The sequence below is a fragment of the Chelonia mydas genome, chromosome 1 (assembly GCF_015237465.2).
Source record: "Chelonia mydas isolate rCheMyd1 chromosome 1, rCheMyd1.pri.v2, whole genome shotgun sequence".
Lineage (NCBI taxonomy): Eukaryota > Metazoa > Chordata > Testudines > Cheloniidae > Chelonia > Chelonia mydas.
The window spans coordinates 116,363,258-116,385,895 of record NC_057849.1 but is presented as its reverse complement, the minus strand read 5'-3'; the positions used below and the strand labels follow the sequence as shown (position 1 = coordinate 116,385,895).

At 42.1% G+C, this 22,638-nt stretch overlaps 1 protein-coding gene across 2 annotated transcripts in view; it reads right to left on the bottom strand.

Annotated features, from left to right (window-relative positions):
- Window positions 1–15,931: 15,931 nt before the first annotated feature.
- The window catches only part of LONRF2 (LON peptidase N-terminal domain and ring finger 2), a 47,467-nt gene continuing 40,760 nt past the window's right edge, over window positions 15,932–22,638 (bottom strand). For both annotated transcript variants that reach the window (XM_037898272.2, XM_027831128.3), the window contains 3 exons: window positions 22,238–22,400; window positions 20,517–20,666; window positions 15,932–20,161 (listed from right to left, as the gene is read on the bottom strand). In XM_037898272.2, the coding sequence (XP_037754200.1) occupies window positions 20,003–20,161; window positions 20,517–20,666; window positions 22,238–22,400 (472 nt within the window). In that variant the 3' untranslated portion in view covers window positions 15,932–20,002. The remainder of the gene's footprint in view (window positions 20,162–20,516; window positions 20,667–22,237; window positions 22,401–22,638) is intronic.

The following is a 22,638-nucleotide window of genomic DNA, read 5'->3' as shown; positions in this document are numbered from 1 at the left end:
TTTTAACTACCTGAAAGGTGGATCCAAAGAGGATGGATCTAGACTGTTCTCAGTGATAGCAGATGACAGGACAAGGAGTAGTGGTCTCAAGTTGCAGTGGGGGAGGTTTAGGTTGGATATTAGGAAAAACTTTTTCACTAGGAGAGTGGTGAAACACTGGAATGTGTTACCTAGGGAGGTGGTGGAATCTCCTTCCTTAGAAGTTTTTAAGGTCAGGCTTGACAAAGCCCTGGCTGGGATGATTTAGTTGGGGATTGGTCCTGCTCTGGGCAGGGGGTTGGACTAGATGGCCTCCAGAGGTCCCTTCCAACCCTGATATTCTATGATTCTATGATTTTAAGCTCTGCTGCCACAGCCCCACTCAGCGGCCGAAAGCATAGGGGCCATCCCTGGGCAGGAGCCATTCAGCAGTGAGGGTGGCCTTCCTCTAGACTGCAGGGTCGTGGGTTTGCTTGTGGCTCTGGCTGGCGTGGTGGGTGTCTGCTCCACTGGGCTAGAATCACAGCCTCCCCCTCACCTTGCCCCCAGGTGTCTTGGACCCCTTGGCCATGCTGAGCTCTAACCCCAACCCCAATTAATTTCCTGCAACTGTGATAAAATAAAAAATCAAAGAAAATACTGAAAAATAAAAATTGATATAAATCCTCAAACTTAGACAAAAACGGAATTTTACAAAGCCTAAATCTAATACTATTTTTGACATATCCCTGTTTGTGATGATCAGTGTCCCTTTTGACAGCAAAGATGCACACATTAAGGTATATTAGGGTGTAAACTCTAAGCAGAACTATGAGAAAACTGGAAGAAATGGCAATGCTCAGCAGATTTGTTACAGAAAATAAGCTGTGGTCACTGACTTTTGACATCAATATTTATTTCATGAGTAAATGTCAGAAGGCCAGAATGTTTTGCCATGGTTCTCTCCGACCTGAAACATAAACACTCATTTTCTCAAATAAAAGAAAATAAAATAAGGCTTATTCTTAAGGCTTCTTTAGGGACCTATCCTCAGTCCAACAGAGCTCTAAAATAAGCATCACCCATATAATACATGTTAAATTCCTTGTTAGCCTGGGATGGTCTTTCCAAGTGCTTTCGCATGAACAGCTATGGACACAGTAGTGTGTATTTTGTTTCTTTTTGACTAATCTGCAGTCAAGCTGCCACATGTGAACAGGTCTGTTCAGAACAAAACTATTGTACATTTTCTTTTACTACTAAGAATTTAAGTTAATTATTTTCTGTATCAGGAGTAGACATATCACAGTCCATGATTGTTCTCCATCTATAGCTGATAAAAAATACCCACCTGTTTCTTATTAGTACAGGCAACCAAATTATTAATTTCAAATCAATTTGAGGAAATCTAGCTTCTTTTCGGTTTGTGACCTGTTCTGGTTTCTGCAAGTATATTAGTCATAATTATATTTACTGAATAGTACAGCCACATAATTAAACCCTCAGGTTGTTTGCAAACTCTACTTTAAATAGTTGGTGTTTGTGGTATGCAGTTGGTCACCAAAGTCATGGGATAATGTTAGTGGTCCCTGATTTAAAAAAACAACAAAAAACCTAAAAAAAGCCCCCCAAAAACAAAACGAGAACACCCCCTCACACAACTTTTTCATATACAAATATGAGTAGCCATAAGAAAAACAGATAGTTGTGTGAACAGCAACCTGCTTATGACTAAGGCTACAATTTAGTCATGGGTATTTTTAATAAAAGGTCATGGACAGGTCATGGGCAATAAACAAAAATTCATGGCCTGTGACCTACCCATGACTTGTACTATAAATACCCCTGACTAAATCTTAGCTGTGGAGGCCCTGCTCTGGGGCACGCTGTGGGGGAGGGGGGGCAGAGGGCCGCTGCTTGGGAGGGGCGGGGGCCACTGCTGGGGGCGGGGCAGGGCTAGCAGCACCAGCTTCTGGGAGCTGCCAATCAGCGACTGCTCCTGCCAACCCCAGGACCGCTGCTTGGGCAGACCCTGGGGCCAGCTGCCTGGGGCCGCCCGAGTAGCAGCCGGTGCGGCTTGCACTGGGGCAGCTCCAGCAGCAACCAGTGCGACTGGCTGTGCGGCCACCTGAGCAGCTGGCTTCAGAATGGCTCCAGCAGCAGCCGGTTTGGCTGGTCCCAGGGCCACCTGAGCAGCTGGCCCTGGAGCCAGCTGCTTGGGCAGCCCTGGAGTCAGCCACACTGGCTGCTGCAGAAGTCACGGAGGTTGTGAAAAGTCACGGAATCTGTGACTTCCGCAACCTCCATGACAGACCCGGAGCCCTACTTATGGCTATTCCTGAATGGCAAATAAAAAGGAGCGTACCCTGGGCTGAACTAAACAGTCATTTGAATCTGTGTTCATGAGCACTCTTTTGGCAGTATTCCACCAACTCTAGTTAGTAGCTGGAGGTGAACAATGTGAGATCTGTACCACAATTCAACAACCTGTAGGGCTTGGACTAGTGCATATTAGACATAAGGAGCTGGAACTTGTGGCACTGTACTCTTCTTTTTGATATTCAGTTCTGTGCTTTTTCCATTAAGACTAATAATTTTACAAAATGAAGCAGAGTGATGCCACCCTCATTTAAAAAAACAAAGAGAAACAACTAATGCAATGTATTAACCCAGTGATGTTGACTATTTGCTGTGGCTTACTCCAATACTTCATGGAATTGAATTGACTGGTAATAGATTTTTTCACTGCTGAGTAACTTTACAGTGAGAACAGCATGTATATATAAATGCATATTCAGTAACAGCAGATAAACTGTTTCTGATCAAGAGAAACAGCATAATTAACCAACAGCTTGCTTGTACTTGTTTTTGTGCGCATTGTACTGCAGATTGTAGAATTGGAGCATTATACTACATGTAAGAGAGCATATTACATTACTGTTTCATGTGGCTAAACACTGTTCATTTTGCTTGGTTTTCCATCACAGTGATTACCTTTTTACATTCAACACTTAATATAATTTCAAAACCTTCAGGGGTTTCAAATCTCCCAGGTATCAAAGTACAGCATTATGGCATCAAGTGTCCTGGTAATGCCTCTTTTGCAGCTGGGGGTTTCAAGCATTGTCAGAGGTAATGTCTCTAGCTTCGCAGCCTCTGATTGTGTCTTCTTGGCACTCATGAAATACAAAATTATTAATAATAGTAAGGCCATTACTAATTTCCCTGAGCCATTCAAGCCCCTGGCCTTCAGATATTTAAATACTTTTTTTTAAAGAAAAGGTGATTGTGACATTGGCAAAGCAAGTACCAGCTCTTGTCAAGGCTTTAGACCTCAACCCAGGACTGACAAAGGAAACCAGTCCAGCTCACCTGTGTGGTAGTAGGGTTAAGATGGGTATTGGGCTTATCGCACTGTGTTTAGACTTTATGAAATGCTTGTAAGACACTACATGTATTAATCCTACTTATAAGATATGTATCCCATGCTATAAGGTAATACTAAGTTTTTGCTTTAAAATGGTGAAAAAATGTTCACCCTGTAACTGTCAACCTGTCAAAAGGGCTTGAATTCTGGAAGAAGGAAAAAGATAGTGAACAAGAAAATTTCTCATCTCTTTTGCTGTTTGGACTCTCAGAGGGCAGGAGCAATGAAACAGAAGAAGAGATTCCCCAGGGTCATAGAATGGAATCATAGGACTGGAAGGGACCTCGAGAGGTCATCTAGTCCAGTCTCCTGCAATCATGGCAGGACTATGTATTTGTGAGATCATCCCTGACAGGTGTTTGTCTAATCTGCTCCCAAAAATCTCCAATGATGGAGATTCCACAACCTTCCTAGGCAATTTATTCCAGTGCTTAACCACCCTGACAGTTAGGAAGTTTTTCCTAATGTCCAACCTAAACCATCCTTGCTGCAATTTAAGCCCATTGCTTCTTGTCCTATCCTCAGAGGTTAAGGAGAACAATTTTTCTCCCTCCTCCTTGTAACAATCTTTTATGTACTTGAAAACTGTTATGTCCCCTCTCAGTCTTCTCTTTTCCAGACTAAACAAACCCATTTTTTTCAATCTTCCCTCACAGGTCATGTTTTCTAGACCTTTAATAATTTCTGCTGCTCTTCTCTGGACCTTCTCCAATTTGTCCACATCTTCCCTGAAATGTGGCGCCCAGAACTGGACACAATACTCCAGTTGAGGCCTAATCAGCGCAGAGTAGAGAGGAAGAATTACTTCTCGTGTCTTGCTTAAAACACTCCTGCTAATACCCAGAGTAACGTTTGCCTTTTTTTGCAACAGAGTTACACTGTTCACTCTTATTTAGCTTGTGATCCACTACGGCCCCAGATTCCTTTTTGCCATACCCCTTCCTAGGAAGTCATTTCAGATTTTGTATGTGTGAAACTGATTGTTCCTTCCAAAGTGAAGTACTTCACATTTGTCCTTATTGAATTTCATCTTATTTACTTTAGACCATTTCTCCAGTTTGTCCAAATCATTTTGAATTTTAATCCTATCCTCCAAAGCTACTTGCAACCTCTCCCAGCTTGGTATTGTCCACAAACTTTATAAGTGTACTCTCTATGCCATTATCTAAATGATTGATGAAGATATTGAATAGAACCAGACCAAGGACTGATTCCTTCAGGACCCCACTCATTATGCCCTTGCAGCATGACTGTGAACCACTGATAACTACTCTCTAGGAATGGTTTTCCAACCATTTATGCACCCACCTTATAGTAGATCCAGCTAGGTTGTATTTCCCTAGTTTATTTAGGAGAAGGTCATGCGAGGCAGTATCAAAAGCCTTACTGAAGTCAAGATATACCACACCTACCACTTCCCCTCTATCCACAAGGCTTGTTACCCTGTCAAAGAAAGCTATTAGGTTGGTTTGACATGATTTGTTCTTGACAAATCCATGCTGCCTTTTACTTATTACCTTATTATCTTCTAGGTGTTTGCAAATTGATTGTTTAATTATTTGCTCCACTATCTTTCCAGGTACTGAAGTTAAGCTGATGGGTCTGCAATTCCCCAGGTTACCCTTACTTCCTTTTTTATAGATTGGCACTATATTTGCCCTTTTCCAGTCCTCTGGAATCTCTCCCATCTTCCGTGACTTCTCTAAGATAATCGTTAATGGCTCAGATATCTCCTCAGTCAGCTCCTTGAGTATTCTAGGATGTATTTCATCAGGCCCTGGTAACTTGAAGACACCTAAAATTTGTCTAAGTAATTTTTAACTTATTCTTTCCCTTTTTTAGCCTCTGATCCTACCTCATTTTCACTAGCATTCATGATGTTAGACACCAAATCACTACTAACCTTTTTGGTAAAAACCGAAACAAAAAAATCATTTAGCACTTCTGCTGTTTCCACATTTTCTGTTATTGTTTTTCCCCTCCTCATTGAATACTGGGCCTACCCTTACCTTGGTCTTCCTCTTGCTTCTAATGTATTTGTAGAATGTTTCCTTATTACCCTTTATGTTTCTAGTTAATTTAATCTCATTTTGTGCCTTGGCCTTCCTAATTTTGTCCCTACATACTTGTGGTATTTGTTTATATTCATCCTTTGTAATTTGACCTACTTTCCACTTTTTGTACGACTATTTTTTGAGTTTCAGGTCATTGAAGATCTCCTGGTTAAGACAGGGTGGTCTCTTACCATACTTCCTATCTTTCCTATCCAATGGGATAGTGTGATGTTATCTGTTTAAAATATGACCATGTAAATCCTTGTTGCAACCACTGTTATATATTTGAAACAAATCTTGCATAAAATCTGGCATGTAAGATGTCTAGGAAAAGGTTATAATTCGCTCATTGGTGGCGGGTATCATAGGAAAGGGGGAAGCTGCACCTCCCTAAACAGCCTACTGCGGACCTGCCCCCAGGCCAGCGTGCCTCCTGCAGGCCTCGGGGCTGCTGAGGCGGTTGGTCCTCAGTGAGATGTCCTTCCCTTGTGTGACTCACACAAGCTTATTTAAAAAAAAAAAAATGAAGAGCACTGTGCAGCCAACTCTACACCAGTTAACCCTTTGAAGAGTCTCCCATCATAGTTAATGCATGTCGAAGCACCAGCAGTGCTGACACAGAGTGCTAGCAGAGACCAGCATCCAGAGAATCATTTTACACACGGTGTAGATTAGAGCTGCTCTGAGCAGGGTTAGATGACCTGGTGCTAAGACCACTGGTGGACAATCTAGCCCTGGTCTTTACCTTCACTGCTAAAAAAAAAAAAAAAGGTGTGTTTAACATGCATTAGCGAAGCTGCTATAAAAGCCAAATGGAGACAAGATACTGTAGTTTTACTAAAAAGAAAAGGACGACTTGTGGCACCTTAGAGACTAACCAATTTATCTGAGCATAAGCTTTCGTGAGCTACAGCTCACTTCATCGGATGCATACAGTAGTTTTACTGCAAGGAAAACTAGGTGAGGTCAGCCATGTTGACCTCACGTAGGTACCTCAAGGTAAAAATTATAGTGCCCCATCTGTATTATGATTTTGCACTCAGATAACTATAATTTATTATCTTGCTATGCCCCCCTCCCTCCGAACCTTTGGCAGTGAAGACAGAGCAGTACAACTCACTCTTGCTAGCACTGCTCAGCTAACCAGTAGTCACAATGGTTAGAATCCGATAGACATTGAGAGGAATACATTGTTTCACAGGCTGATGTCTCAAACCTATTATATTTTCTCCGCAGGCAAGGTATCCTATCCAACCAAAAAATAAGGCACAGGAATAAGTTTAACTGAGTGTGGCTAGCTAGAAGTACTCACAGACCACACTTCTATTTGCTGCAAAGTGTTTGGATATGGGTTGATGCACACTGCAGTTTTCAGTCAAATTCTAAAGAATTCACTTTAGGTGACACAGAACTAAAATCCCTGAGGATCAGAGAAGAATGTGTACAAAAAACAAAACAAAAGCCCCTCTAAATTGATGTAGGTGTTATTTACAGACAGTAAAGAGAATCCTCTAAATAAACCAGTGTAGGATAGACACTGGCTTCCTTTCTACCTACAGGCTTTTGCTCACAAAGTTATTTGGGTATTTTAAACACTATTTAAAATGCTTGGTTTGTATTAAATATACTTTTTTTTGTCTACAAAGCAATTGTGTGGTTCATTTTGACAATGATTGGGAGCCTTTTAAACCTAAATCCAGAGTTAGGCCTGGGTTTGGCTTGGTGTAGTGCTTTCTCAGATGATTGAAACCTGGCCAGCACTTTAGTTAAAAGCTGAGGTGAAGGAAGGGGAGTGTATTAGCAGATTGTCCTGATCTTCTGGTTAGACAGGCACATTGATGTGTTAAATAACATTCAGCAAGAGGTGATAGGTGACCCACAGTAACCCAAACAAAGGCTTAGTAGAGTGAATAAATGTTAGTACTCCTGTTTATATACAAATGAATGACTGATGTACAGAATCTTGACATTACCTACAAGATAGCAAAACCGGAGTTTTGGCTCTGGAGTGAATTACTAAGGTGGTTTTGTACATAACCCTTCTGCCCGGTGGAATCAGCAGAAACAAGGGCAGAGTTCAATATCTAGGGGTTCTTCTTAACACCACAAAACAGAACCAGCTCAAGACCCAACCAGTACTCTGGGAAAATTAACCACGACCCCAGACACCTCTAAGAGGCAATTCTTCCTCTTTTCCAAGCACTGAGTCTGTGTATAGCAAAGGAAAGATTTAACAAAAAGGGTGAAGGACCCCAGAATTGGGGAAAACACCACAGCCAAAAATCAAAAGCATATGACCGTGAGCAAAACACCCACCCCATAGTATGCTAGGCAGCGACCTTTGCCTCACTCTTTCAGTTTGTGGTGTGTAAAGCAACAAATGTTCCTCTAACACGCCACTCCCCCTCTCCCTCCACTGCAGCCCACTCCCAGTTGCTGTTCTTGGTCAGTGAAGACCCAGAGTTCAGAGGTGTGTTCATGTGAATTCACCTCCTACGCGGGGGTGGAGGGGGACAAAGGGAGTGTTGAGCAACACCTCAGCTACTGCACCATCGCAACTGGCTCACACGTGCTGTGTTCACTCTGCTACCACCGGTGCCACTGGCTGCGGCTGCTGCCCCCATCCCCCACTGTCTCTCTGCTGCGACCTCAGGTTCTGAGGTTCCACCACTTAACCAGCTCTCAGTGATTTCAGCAAGTAGTGGGGAATCTCGCTTGTTAATACAGGTTGTGCAGCATCTTTCACTGCAACACTGTCCCACACCATGTCTAAGGCTCAGCACCTGGTTATCAGTGATTTCAGCTTCAACAAGAACTCTCACTTGAGTCTAATCAGCTCTGTCTTTAAACAGTGGAGGGAGGGTCAAATGGTGTTTAGGATTTCTTAGGCAGAGTCCGCACCATCCGAGAGGAACATCTCTCCCCAGTCTCTCTCTCCTTCACTGGGATTTGGTATCCCCACTCCTGCTTAGTGAGTGCAGTTCAGTTTAGGGTGACCCCTTCAGTAAGGGCAAGCTAAAGGGCAGCAGAACTGTGCTTACTCATATAATAAGGAGAACGTTTCATTACCCCTGCATTCAATTTTATTAAAGCTAATGTTAAAAGATTATATAATACAAAGGTTAAGAAGAGAGTTGTCTGTACATCTGGGTATAGTATTTAGATTATTTACAAATACAAAGTTTGTTTTAAAAAAGTCATAAGATACATATCATGCATAATCAGCAATAATTTAGATAAATTTAACGATATACAGTTTAGATATTAGAATCCGGATACTTAGGTACATCACTCATGCAAAGTTACACAGAGTTGGTAGTAGAAAGCAAATATAGGAATGAGTGTAGATTTCCCCTCAGTATTTGAGAAATTAGGGTAGGTTGTCCTTTAGAAAATACAATCCATCAGGGAACAGAGTAGCAGCTGCATTACTCTGTATTCACAAAAAGAAAAGGAGTACTTGTGGCACCTTAGAGACTAACAAATTTATTTGAGGGTAAGCTTTCGTGAGCTACAGCTCACTTCATTCCACTGAATGCATCTGATGAAGTGAGCTGTAGCTCACAAAAGCTTACGCTCAAATAAATTTGTTAGTCTCTAGGGTGCCACAAGTACTCTTTCTTTTTGCGAATCCATCAGGGAAGTATTTCAGTTACTTTCCTGACTGCGCTTCACATCGACACTCCAGCTCATCTCTCCTGGTATTGCCGATGTCCTCTAGATAGTGATTTGTAACCCAAAACCAGCCAAAAGTGATCATTTCGGAAAAACAACTCCATCACACTATCCATCTAGGCAGAGTAGCATGTCTGTGCAAACATGGTCTATTCCTGAGGTCTTCTCCCACAGCTCATCACTAGATGTCAGGGGAGAGCTCATTCAGACACTGCTTACATGTATAAGGTGGTTAAGTTTGAATAAAATTAGATGCATGTCACTGAGACAATACAGAAGCTTCACTGATTCCCCTCAAAACACTTCACACCACTGTGAATCCAAAGATTTTAATTCTTTCATCTCTGCCCCTTCCTTCTCTTGAAAGGAGTGAAAGTGACCCCATTCCAGCAGAGCAGCTGTTAATTATGTTTTGAGCTGGTAGGAAAAAATTTTTTGCTAAAACATTTGGGGAAAAAATTGTTTCCCTCCCCCGTCTCTCCTTTTCCATCTTTTACCTACAGAAGAGAAGGGGGGGGGGGGAGGTGGGAGAGAAGGATAAAGGAGAACCCCAAAAACCCACCCACAATATTTTCATGAAAAATTTTCTGTGGAAATTCTCATTTCCATAAAACATTATTCTTCTCTGAAAAATGTTATCCAACAGAATAGTGTGATCAGCTGTAGTTATGACAAGCTTTCTATCTAGGTTTTTCTAGTGCACTCATGACTGTGGTATCAGAATGGACTCCAAAAAAGTCAGACAAATACTAAGTGTCTCTGTTAGTTCTCTCTCCCATGTCCACAAACATTTTTCTCACTGGCACACACCAACAGTACAGTATCTGTAGGACCAGTAGGGAATTTGACTCCAAGAAGGAGGTAATTGGCAAGAATCTGGAGCTGGCAGCAGTAAAGATTTTGAAGCCATGGGGAAAGAGAGCTGAAGGAGTGGGTACGTGGGAATGGGCATGGAGCCAAGCTTGAACTAGGGAGGTTGTGATGAAGGGGATTGGGTGTGTCTGAGACACCTTTCCAAAGTTTCTTTGGACAAAATGGCACATAATGCTTATGCATCACTGTAGTGACTGAGGGAAAGGCTGCTATTGGTCACTACAGTAAATAGTTCTCTACTGGTGTAAATGCATTTCCTACCTCCAGAGGTTGAGAGCTGATAATTCTCAGCTACCGCCTTTCCATTATGATCTAAAAGAGTAAAGGAACAGCTATAATGAGTCAGACCAAATGTCCATCTAGCCCAGTATCCTGTCTTCCAACAGTGGCCAATGCTAGGTGCCCCAGAAGGAATGACCAGAACAGGTAATGATCAAGTGACCCATCCCCCCTCGCTCATTCCCATCTTCTGGCAAACAGAGGCTAGGGACACCATCCCTGCCCATCCTGGCTATTAGCCATTGATGGAGCTATCCTCCATGAATTTATCTAGTTCTTTTTTGAACCCTGTTATAGAGTTGGCCTTCACAACATCCTCTGGCAAGGAGTTCCACAGGTTGACTGTGCATTGTGTGAAAAAATACTTCCTTTTGTTTTAAACCTGCTGCCTATTAACTCAGGGTTTGATCTGAGCAGTGTCTGTACTGCAGGCACCTCCCTAGTAGGGACTAGAGATAGATCATTTCCCACCACTTATTCTGCTCTATTCCCCATATGGTTCTCTTTTTAAAGACACCTCATAGTTCACATGGGGAAATCAAACAAGGACAAATGTAAAACCTTGCACATTGACTTATATAGGGACTGCCTGCTCCTCCTCCTCTCTCCTTTTCTATATTGACAAACAATATAGTACCTAAGCATACCTGACCTTTAACACTAATAGGTACAATGTACCTAGAACTTCACCTCCACCCTCCAAAAAAGTGCAAGGGAACAAGCTGTCCTGAGATAATCCTGAATGAGTAAGCCTGTGTCCCTGTTTCTTTTTTGCAAGCAAAGGGCCCCTACGTCTTTTTATTTGCAGTAGCTGTTTCTTCATTTCTCCCTGAGCTGTGCATGTCAGACGTGAGCAGGGAGCTCCTATTCCAGGAACCACTCCAATCTAATACGTGAGGGCAAGCAGACTGACTCCCAAAGCAGGGACAAATGATTCATGCTAGAATTAAGAAATATTTAACTCCTTGGCACCAGTAGTCAGGCTTTCCAACACTAAGCAGAGTGTCAGAAACAGGATAGTAGACTAGACAGACCTCCATGGCAATTCATATGGATATTGTTCAGAATCACGCCTCATCACAGACGACTCATGTCTCCTGATACTGCGGATGGGGAGGAGGAGGAAACGTGACCACCCCACAACTCTTCTGCCCAGTGAACCCTCCACACCCATCCCAGGGCCACCACACTCTCTCCACCCCATCAGAACTACATGTGAGGGGGAGGGGCTCTGTCCTTCTCCTGCTGCGTCCCCTGACACGGTGGGCCCCTGTCCCTGGCAGGCGGGCGTGGGCAGGACCAGGAGAAAGCTGCTTCTCACACCAGCTGAAGCTGCCTGCTCCAGGTCACTGCTCTGTGCAGTGCAAGAGCTGCCCAAGAGACAGAGCCCGGCCAGGGAGATAGGCCATTCCCCTGCTTGGGCCCGGCTGCCAGGGACAGAGGCCCAGTGAACCAGAAATATGGAGAGTGGACTCTGGCTCGCTCGGCCCCTGGCCCCAGCAACCGGGCCCAGGCTGGGAGCAGCCTCCCAGCGTCACCTCCTCAGGTGGGCTCTCTCTCAAGCAGACGCCACGCTGCACAGAACAGCAAGCTGGCGGGGCCTGTGAGAGAAGTGGCTGGTCCCTCCCCGTCCGCTCTCTGCCCAGGCCTGGCTGCCAGGGGGCAGGTGTAGCAGCACAATGGAGACCCTCCCCTCCCCTCCCCCTAGCAGGCCAAGCAGAAATCTGGAGGTCATGTGACCTCACATATCCCCCATGCGTCATCTATATACCTCACTGCCTGGTCTTGTATATGCTTAATGTGAACTTTAATATTAAGCTTTTAAAAAAAATGTTTAGGTGTCCTTAACAGTAGTGTAACAAAAACAAAAACACAAAAGCTCTGGCAGCCAGTTGGCAATTTTTTTTTTTTTTTTTTTTTTGTAAATTGCACTCCCCCATATGCCTGTTCCTTGAACTATTCCACCTCACGGATTGCATGAAGAGACACTCCTACAGTTCACTGACATGGTATAAACCAATGGCTTGCCTGCTTGTGGCAGTTCTTAAAGCACCATTAATCTGCAAATGTGGACTAATGCTAAATACTAAAAAGCCGGAGTAGAATTTAGATGAAAAGCTGGGTACTTTGTGTGCGTGCTAGCCACTTTTAGCTAGTTTAGACTTTTCAGAAACCTCAGATGCATCAGGTAAATAGTAAATGGCATTTCTTCCCCTGGAAATAGGCTGCATAGTCCCATGGAAAACTCCCAGAGAGAAGGTAGTCTGAGATTCTCTTGCCTTTATTGGTTTTTGGCAACTCATTCTACGGTGGTGATACGTTGCTCCTCTCTGGAACGAAGACACAGTTTGCCTCCAAAACCCAAAGCGCTCTCAGGACACATCTCCACTGCATTGGATCTTGGGCCCCAGCCTCTCATCGGGGGCTCAGCCATCATAGCTCTAATAGGAAGATGTTGCTATGCATCTGAACAAATGAAGAATGAGTCACATTTAAATGTGACGTCATTTCCCTTCTACAATGTATTCAAGTTTTATCAAGCTCATTCAGAGAGCAAAATGCCAGACCACGCTGTCAGAGAGTGAATTTTGATTTAGAGGTAACACAATCCACAGCACACAGAATAGATCTAATAAAAAAGCCACACCCAAGCTGTTAATACTGTACGAAGAAATTGTTCCATGAATGTAAAAGCGCTGCCATTGAGAGAAGTCATTCACAACTAATCTACTCAAATTGCTTTTTACTGTGCATAGATTATAATCTTCTCACATTTGTTATTCTAGTTTACTCACTTGTTTTTTTACTCCATGGGTTCATAGCGAGCAGCAGTGAGTATTCAGCACTCCTGTTCAAAAGCGTAAGCTGTGCTGGAAAGACGCAATTGCCCACTGGTAAGACGGCATCATTGCTGTTCCTGACTGAGTGATGGCAACAAGCCACCACTGTGGTTTTCAGTCCAAGGGAGGTATCGTGGAAGATTGACAGAATTGGAGAAAACTCTTAGCTTTTCCTTTCTAGGCCACACAACAGCGTCAGCAGAGAAAAGACTGCAAGAAAAACCTCTTGCTACGGTGAGAGATTTACTGGTTGTGTAGAGCTTTTTTCCCCACTGCCATTATACTCGCACAAAGTAATTTTGTGTACGGTCTTAGCTGTGAAAGGTGCAGTCACAGATCCTTGTCTGGCTCATTTATTTGCCTCTGTGCCGGGACAGTAGAGAGATTTTGGAAATCTTCTTTAGTGTGTTAAAGTAGCATTGTTTTAATATACTTACATATAGATGGAATTACTTGAATAAGTGATCTTTACTTTCACTCTACACGAGCACTACCACAACTGAAGCTCAATTGCTCAAGTACTCACAGAAAACCTATATAAAGGGAGCACAAACCAGGCTGAAATCAGCCCATTTTATTAAAAAAAAAATATATTATTTTCAGAATACATATTTCCATTATTAGGTCAACTATCATGCCAGACATTACCCTCCATGGCAAGAGCTACAGATATATTCTACAATCAATATCCTCCTTTAAGCCTCAAAATTGCATTTATATAATTTAACATAGCTCCTAGGCAGAAAAACAAAAGCCAGTCTGAGTAGAGAATACATTTTTGTAAGTTACATCTACTGATTATTTCAAACCAAAGAATAGGTGTGGGTAGCTATGAATGTTAAGAGCCAATAAACCAGTTCAATATTTGAGGGGGGAAAACTAGTTCGGAAATGTATTTAATTATAAACCAGTCAGGTTAGGTTTGAAAATCAGTAATCCAAGCTCCCAGTGCTGGAACTTCTGAAAAAGAGACGGTAACTATGTAGCCTCCTTCCTTATACCTACTCCATTGCTTCCCACTTTTTATTTTATGTATTCATCTCTAACTCCCCCTTTCCTTCTGGTCTCATGTTCTTTACTATCCTCCCACCTCATCAGCGCAGCCTCTTCCCATTCACAAATCTCTCACTGCTAATTCCTTCCCCATAGCTGGCTACATATCTGAAACTCGTCCTCTCCCAGATGCTACAGCTCTTGCCCTCTCCCTGAGGCTCTGTATCAGTTATCTTTTGGCTCAATCCCATTGTAGTAAACAGCAAAACCCATTGACTTCATGGCACAGGATCTTGCCTTCTGTTCCCATTCACTACCTGCTCTCTGCAGTGAGCTCCCCCTTGCTCTCTGCAGTGAGCTCCCCACACACTGGCAACACAGTTAAAGATGGGTGGGCTGGCAGCAGAAGGCCCGAGTTTATTCTCGGCTCTGCCACGAACCTGCTGAGACCCCTTGCCACCGGACTCCTCGTTTTTGTGGATGCAGACTAACGCGGCTCCCCTCTGATACTTAGTAGATAGTCCTGCATCTTAGAAAGCTTCTGGGTTAGCCTCTCTTTAGAAAAGAGACAGCTTCACAGTGGGCATAGCTAAGGATGCGAGTCTGTCACGGAGGTCACGGATTACGTGACTTTCCGGGACCTCCGTGATTTCTGCAGCAGCTGGTGTGGCTGGCCTGACCAGCTCGGGCAGCCCCTGGGCCAGCTACTACTGGGGCAGTCTTGGGCCACCATGCCCCCCAAGCAGCAGCAGGAGTGAGTGTGGGAAGGGGCTCCAGGCTGAGAAAGGGGGTTGGGGTGCAGGAGGGGGTGAGGGCTCCAGACAGTGCTTGCCTTGGGGGGGAGGGGAGCTCCCTGGAAGCAGCAACATGTTCCTTGGCTCCTAGGTGGATGCGTGGTCAGGTGGCTCTGCACACTACCTCCGCCTGCAAGTGCCGCCCCCGCAGCTCCTATTGGCCACGGTTCCCGGCCAATGGGAGCTGCGGAGCCAGCACTTGGGGTGTGGGAAGCACGCGGAGCGGCCTGGCCATACCTCCGCCTAGGAGCAGAGGGACATGTTGCTTCTTCCAGGGAGCCATGCTGGGAGCCTGTCAGCCCCCCTCACCAACAGAAGCAGGGGTCCCCCACCTCTCCTTCCCCACAATCCGTGGGACCCCTGAGCCATCCCCTTCCCCAGACCACCCAACTTTTAGTTAGGGCTATATAGTACAAGTCATGCACAGGTCACAGGTCGTGAGTTTTTGTTTACTGACTGTGACTTTTACTAAAAATACCCATGACTAAAACGTAGCCTTAGTCATAGCTACTGAAGAGTGTGATAGACTCCTACAGCTGTAAAGCAGATCTCATGAGGGATCAACTGGGAAAAGAGGTGCTTAAGTGCCAGAAAAGACTGCAAAGAGGAAGAGAAAAAGGAAACCCGAGTGTGCCTTTTGATACAGGAAGTGTAATACATTCTCCCACAATCCTCTCACTTGTGATCTGTAATCACCAGGACCTCTTATAAAGAGCTTCAGCCTTTAACAGTAGAGTCTGTTGACCCCAATTAAATAAAAATTCCAACCCCTACTCCACATCATGTTAAAGCAGCATTCTTGGGAAAACACACGTATGTTGTCTGAGTGGTCTGCCCCAAAACAGATTTACAGAAATTAAGGCATTTAAAATTACAAGACGTGCTAACAGAAACGAATTACAAGGGCCTACAGCCCTAAATCCAAACTAACAGCAACAGATACACACATGCACACTTAAATTTAAGTTCTAATTAAGAAAACTTCCAAGTAACCTTAACATTTCACATGATGGGTTTTTGTTAAGAGACAGACACTGCTAAATGTGATCTGTTTATTCAAAATGTCGCATAAATTAAGTACATTTCCCATGAATATTGCAAATATACATGAAATGAACATTGCTATTTTTAAAAAAGTTTGGCTTTGCTTATGCAACAAGTACCAAATGTGGCTAGAACATGGACTTGTCCTGAATTTACTAAATACAAAATGGCGCAGTTTAATTTATATTTATACATATGTACATACAGTTTCATAACTAGCTTTAAAACAGTAAAAAATTGTTTCAAGTTTATCTACATTACACATACTTGTTTTAATCTGGTCACAAGCCCCAGATGAGATTTTGTTATTGATACAATCATTTCACAACTGTAAATGTAAGGCGCTACCAAATACCAATTCCACCAGTGTGAAAGGTAATATGAATCAAGTGTATAGCTTTTTGAACAATAGCTTTATATTTCAGTTTCAAAATGGACTGGAACATAAGAAAGGGAAGCAGTAAGAAACTGATCATCAGCATGTTAGAAGTCCAAAGCAATCGATGAAATGAAACACAGACTGGACATGTTAAAATACAGTCGATAACAAAGGCTTTGATGGCAAACAATTTACAGGCTTCTTGAAAGGTGAAGTTAAAAAATATTTTTTTTTAAGTCTTACAGGTGACCCATAAGGGGAAAAAAAAAAATTCGATCTGGACATTTTTGTTTCTTTATGACGTATAAAGGATCTCACCAAAGCGGAGACTTTCCTATCACATTGCCCAGGCTAGGAAGCAACTACGAAAAATGTAATGTGTTAAAGGGCAGCAAAACACCTGTCTTTTCCAGCTGCTTAGCTCATGGTTTCAATACCGTACCATGGGGACAAGAATGAAGTAAAGATGTAAGATAGCTGCAATATGGACATTTGCCTCTAATCCAGAGAAGAGGCAACTGGTTTCTCCATCTATTTACTATTTGCTGCTGTACAAACCAGGACAGGAGAACTTGGTAGGAAAAAAGTCTCTACCCCTAGAGACTCTGTACGTGCCCATGAAGAGCGTTTCTCTTTAGCTTTGCTGTATGATCCAGTATTTCATGTTTTGGAAGAAACAGTGAGTTTGGGTTGTTAGTTTAACATTTGCATACAGATACTGATTATTTCATATTATGTATCCAAAATGTCAGTCACTTAAGTGTTTAAAAACAAATATTAATTATTTGTATTAATGTAACACCCAGGAGCCCCAGTCATGGACCAGGACCCCATTGTGCTAGAAACAGTTTAAAAATTTACCAAAAATTCTGTCACTCAACTTTCACTCAAGCGAGGACATTTCATTAGTTATCCTGGCATCCTTAGACAGTAATGTAATTTAATGCAAAAAAGCTAATTAAAAAAAAAAAAAAAGACACTCTTACATCTTCATTATTGCTTTTCTATGATGTATTACAGGGAATACTTTGTTTTGTAGTGTCACTTTTAAAAGTACTTAAAGGACAGACATCTTAAATCACTGGCTTTTGCAAACAGGAGAAATTCACATTGTCGTCAGTAATTAGAATCAAGGAGACAGCAACTAACATTTCAATTCTAAAAGGATATATATCTGTGTAAGGTTAAGCACATATGTAACACTCTGCAGGTGCAAGGCCTAGGACTGTATGATTCTGTCAATGTCCCTTTGCCGCCAAAACATTAAAACTCAATGCATGGACATGGAAAGAGTCATGGAAGAGGGGAAGGGTAAAACAAAGAGAGCAAGGACAATGATGGCAAGAGTGGCATACAGAACAAAAAACAAACAAACAATGTGAAAGTTCACAAAGAGAATTCACAAAAAGAAAAGGCGTACTTGTGGCACCTTAGAGACTAACCAATTTATTTTAGTCTCTAAGGTGCCACAAGTACTCCTTTTCTTTTTGCGAATACAGACTAACACGGCTGCTACTCTGAAAAGAGAATTCATTTTCCCAACTGAAAATGAGTTGGGTTGCCAAACTGAAGCTGAACTACCTAAAGTGCTGGTAGTCTAAAATGGATTAACTGGAAAAAACACTGGGATGAAGTATGAGAGTTACTAATGCATGGTTGGAGGGGGAAGTGCTCCAAAAGACTTCAAGCGGTTTTGTTTGCAGCTTTGGGGCTCTGATGCCTTCTCCACCCTCTCAGAATCTCATATAGCTTTTACTTTTAGTACTCTTATGACAGTAGCAGAACTTGCAGCAAGGCTATTGTGGAGATTACAAAATCATTGGTTGTACGTTATGCACTTCACAATTCAAAGGATAAATTACAAATCACTATTTAACTAGAAAAGGCGCGTTCAAGGTAGAGGCAATTACAGTACATTCAGAGCAGGTTACAGAAACCACTTCTGGTAACGATTTGCTGAAAGAAAAGTTAACTAGATCACGGGTTTTCAACCTGTGGTACGTGGACCCCTGCAGGTCCACAGACTATGTCTAAGATTTCCAAAGGGGTCCGCACCTCCATCTGAAGTTTTATAAATGAAAAAAGAAAAAGTTTGAAAACCACTGCACTAGATACTTTAGCTTCCCAGACCACAAAGGTTGTAATTACAGTATCCAAGAAAGCAGTCAATATGTGTTAATTCATTTGTTTATGCAGTTTTCTTCCAGGACTCATGTGCAAATTTTTAATATATATCTTCATGGACACAAAAAAAATAATAATTCAAAGCAAACTAAAAACTAGGCACTTTAAACATTTAGATAAGACACCATTTTCATCATGCCAGAGTGTTGCACATGAACAAGTGTCTCTAAAAGCATCTCGCTATACTCTGAGAGCACAGATTCTGGCTAACTTTTCAAGTTGGTAAAATTACTTCTTTTAGGAAGCTACACAATTAAATTAATTTTCTAAATAGCCACTAAAATAGTTTGACTAACCAGCAACATATTCAATAGCTATCAAAGTAAGATATTAACAAAACCAATATATTAAAAACCAAGACAAACAAATGAAGAGGACACTTGCCTTAAGCTTGCATTGAGACTTGCCTTGTTAGTGTTCAGTTTGGACCTCCTTTCATGATGTCATCACAGACCAAGTTCCAACCACGTGCAGCACTTATAATATAAAACATAACGCTAACTTTTAAACCCAAAGTTCTAACAAATATTGTTCCAATGTAACATCAGCTTGGCACATCATTTGAAGGTGAGAAGGGAAATGGAATCTTCCCCCATGCTTATCCTAGCCAAGTTTACTTTAAGCACACACATCGGCCGAGTAGCACAGCATGCTTTCCCGGAATTTGGAGCGAAATGGCTATTTCACAACAGCCTTTCATGTTTTAGGGAATACGTCTGATTTGTGTTTAGTGACATCTGACCAACTGGGATTACTTTGATTTTCTAAAAATAAATGCACACCTTTGACATTTGATATATTCATTCCACTACAACATGCAAATCACAACACAAGGGGTTACTTAAGGCTACCAAATTGCTGTTCAGTAGCTACTACTCTTCCCGACACACAGCCTTGACCATGTAAATACTACGCTCCTGGACAACCTCCAAAACCTTAATCTTGAAAATTGTTTTATAGACCAATATTTCTTGAACAAGTAGATGAAAGGGCAGAGAGACTCTACCAACTCATTAAGAAAGCATCCTGTCAGCTATGCACTTTGTGCATTCTTTATCTGCAGGATAGTTTGGTTTCCCTTCTGCTGACCATCTCAGGAAAATTCTAATAAATCCATCTGCTGTTTGTGATCCATTGCAGAGAACTCTTTTCCTTTCTAAGTGTAAATCCAAACTGCACATAGGCCAATTGTGGTGTTCTAATACTTTAAACTCAGTCTCTCACAGGCTAGAAACATCAACTCTTGATTATGAACAGTACTTCAAAGTAGTTATCCACAACTACCAACTACATTGTAATTGTAGCACAACTTCATAGAGGCTCAGATTTCACCAGGACAACAGGCACAGAGTGCTTATTAATTACAGAGTAGAGTGCAAAGTTTGGTGAACATCCAGAATAGCAAACGTCAGACAACCAGAAAGAACTGTTCATCTCTGCATGATGCTTTTAAAAAAGCATATCTAACATACAGTCAGTGCCTGTTCACAAGTAAGTCCATGTCATCTGGGTCTCTTGCGTGTTACAAATATTAATACACGTCTGATGGCAATAAGACGATCTTTAAAGGAAGTCATAGCAAGTATAGCCAGCTGAGCCCTGTTTTCTAATGGTAACACTGCCAATAGCCACCAGTACCAGGCTGGACCACTGGGGTTACTCTGCAAGAGAAATAAAAGGATACATGCTTACAGGTTAGTGTTAGCAATCTTCCCTCCCACTTTCCCTCTATTTTAGGAGTAATACAACTAATGCCCATCTATATATTGGGGGTTTCTTGAGCTCTACACCAACTTCAAATGTTTCCTTTTTGTGCAATTAAGTAGCAATGACATCTTCAGGAGTCAAAACCACAGGGAATAGTTGGCAATGTTTTTCCAACCTTGATTCTAGTGAACCAGAACTGGGTAATCATTAATAAGCTTGATATGTATGAGACAACAGATCTTTCTATCAGAGGTTTGTCTAGGAGATCCATAGATCTAGGATGGTAGTGCATGTTTAGGAAATATTTACCTGTGGCTCCGATTCCTTTCCTGGCATTGATCCAAAATGATTGAGAATTTGTGCTTTCATGTTGTCTTTAAGGGAAGTAAACCAGGCAACAGCTTGATCATAAACTGAATCATGAAGACGGACAAGTTCTTCATACTCTGCTCCCTCCACCTTATCAAGAAAAAGGAGGATACAAAAATCAGATTTATTCCATATTCTATACTATTTAAATGCCTCACAGATAGCCAATTTCAACCCAATTATGCTTAACAGCAATGACTACTCCTTACTAAGGGATGGTTATGCCACTTAATGTGGATGTCTCCAGCTAACGAAGTGGTGCATAAGTCTGATACATCCCAAACTCGTGCCAGTTCCATTTTTTGGTCTCTCCTGCAGAAGTTTTAGGTCCTTTCAGCAACCAAGTCAGCAGTATTGCTATTGGAGTCTTCAGTTGATTAGGATTTCCTCTTAACAAGGACGAGGAGCCCTCCAGCCAGGGCTTCTGCATTAAGGGAATTCTACAAAGTAGTGCTGTTTTCAAATACAGTAGAAGTGGTACTCAGGTCAAGGGAGTAGTGGAAAGATGACAGGGAGAAACAGAACAAGTAGATAAGTGAGACTGACTTCCCAGTACCAGGGATGGTATTATCAAGGTTTCTGCCAATATACACAAATGTTTGATCTGACGATATACTTCACCTTCACACAGTGGGGACCCTGAGCCATAACATGGGATATTAGACCACTTTAACCTTGAAGAGACATTTTATCCCCAGTGTCTCCTTTTCTGTGTGTTTGTTGGTAATTGACCTGCACAGCACAAATGGGGAGAATCCTCCTAGTTAACTGCAGTTAACTGTGAAAGTCTGTTTGAGAACCATGTGACCTGTCTGGACTTTTCTAATGCTATCCACTGGCCTGAACTCTGCAATGAGTGCACTGTGAAGTGGTATCAGAGTTTTACTAAAAAGAAAAGGAGGACTTGTGGCACCTTAGAGACTAACCAATTTATTTGAGCATGAGCTTTCGTGAGCTACAGCTCACTCTGGCACTCATTTGAGATATCCAGCATAACACTAGACCATTATGCAGGCCATTCTTGTTTTGGCCAGTAAATTCCACCACAAATTCACTAAATGAGGTGTTCGCCAGATTTTAGAAAAGAAAGTTATTTTAATTGGTAGATTTCCTTAGATGCCATGCATACACAAGCATTTGAGTGACAAAATGTATTAGTACCAAGTTCTCCTCTTTAAAATGAGTTCTACCTTTTTAAAAACAAAAACAAAACAAACAGCTTTTCTATTCAGTGTGTGGTGAGGTCAGAGATCACCTGTGGGAGCTAGGAACAGATACTGTATATCAATGCAAAGCATGGAATCCTAAGCACTTGAATAAAACTTAGACGTGTGTCTTTAGAAGGGTCTTGAACTAGTGTCATTTTCACCTGCTACTTTAGCCCCGATCTAAACATGACATGGTAGGTTGTATCTTTTCAAGTATCAAAGGTCTGAAAGCTACCCTGAGATTTGATGACGACAGAAGTACCACTGGCAGAGAGGATTAAACTGCAGAGAGAGCTAGTGAGGTAGTCAGAAGGGCAAAATCATTTATTCCATGGTTTCAGAAGTAAAGAAAATGTGCATTATGACCCTGTAAATAAATAACTTCAACTTGAGATGTGACAAGGACAGAACATTTAAGCGAACCCAAAGAAACATGAATGCCCAGGAGATCACCTTTTTATCTTCAAGATATTCAATGTTCGCGGTGTTATACCCATCTCGTTGACCATGGTTCAAGACCTTAAATCGACGAACACCAACCGTATCAACAACTGAACGCCCATCAGGAAAAAATTTTACATCCCTGATCTCTAGCATGCAGCCGTAATCGGCAAACCTGAAATGATAAAAGGGCACAGAAAACTAGGAAGTCACTAACAGGTATTTATAGAAGTTCAGACATTTATAAACTTACTGGACCTGATTCACCACTGCGTTACATTGGTGAAAAACGAAAGTAACTCCATAATTTTCCAGCACAACGATGCGTCTGGTAACAGTCACACACACACTTCATGATTAAAGCAACAGCTTTTTAAAATTAGAATTGTGTGTGGGGAAGGAGGGAGGGGCAG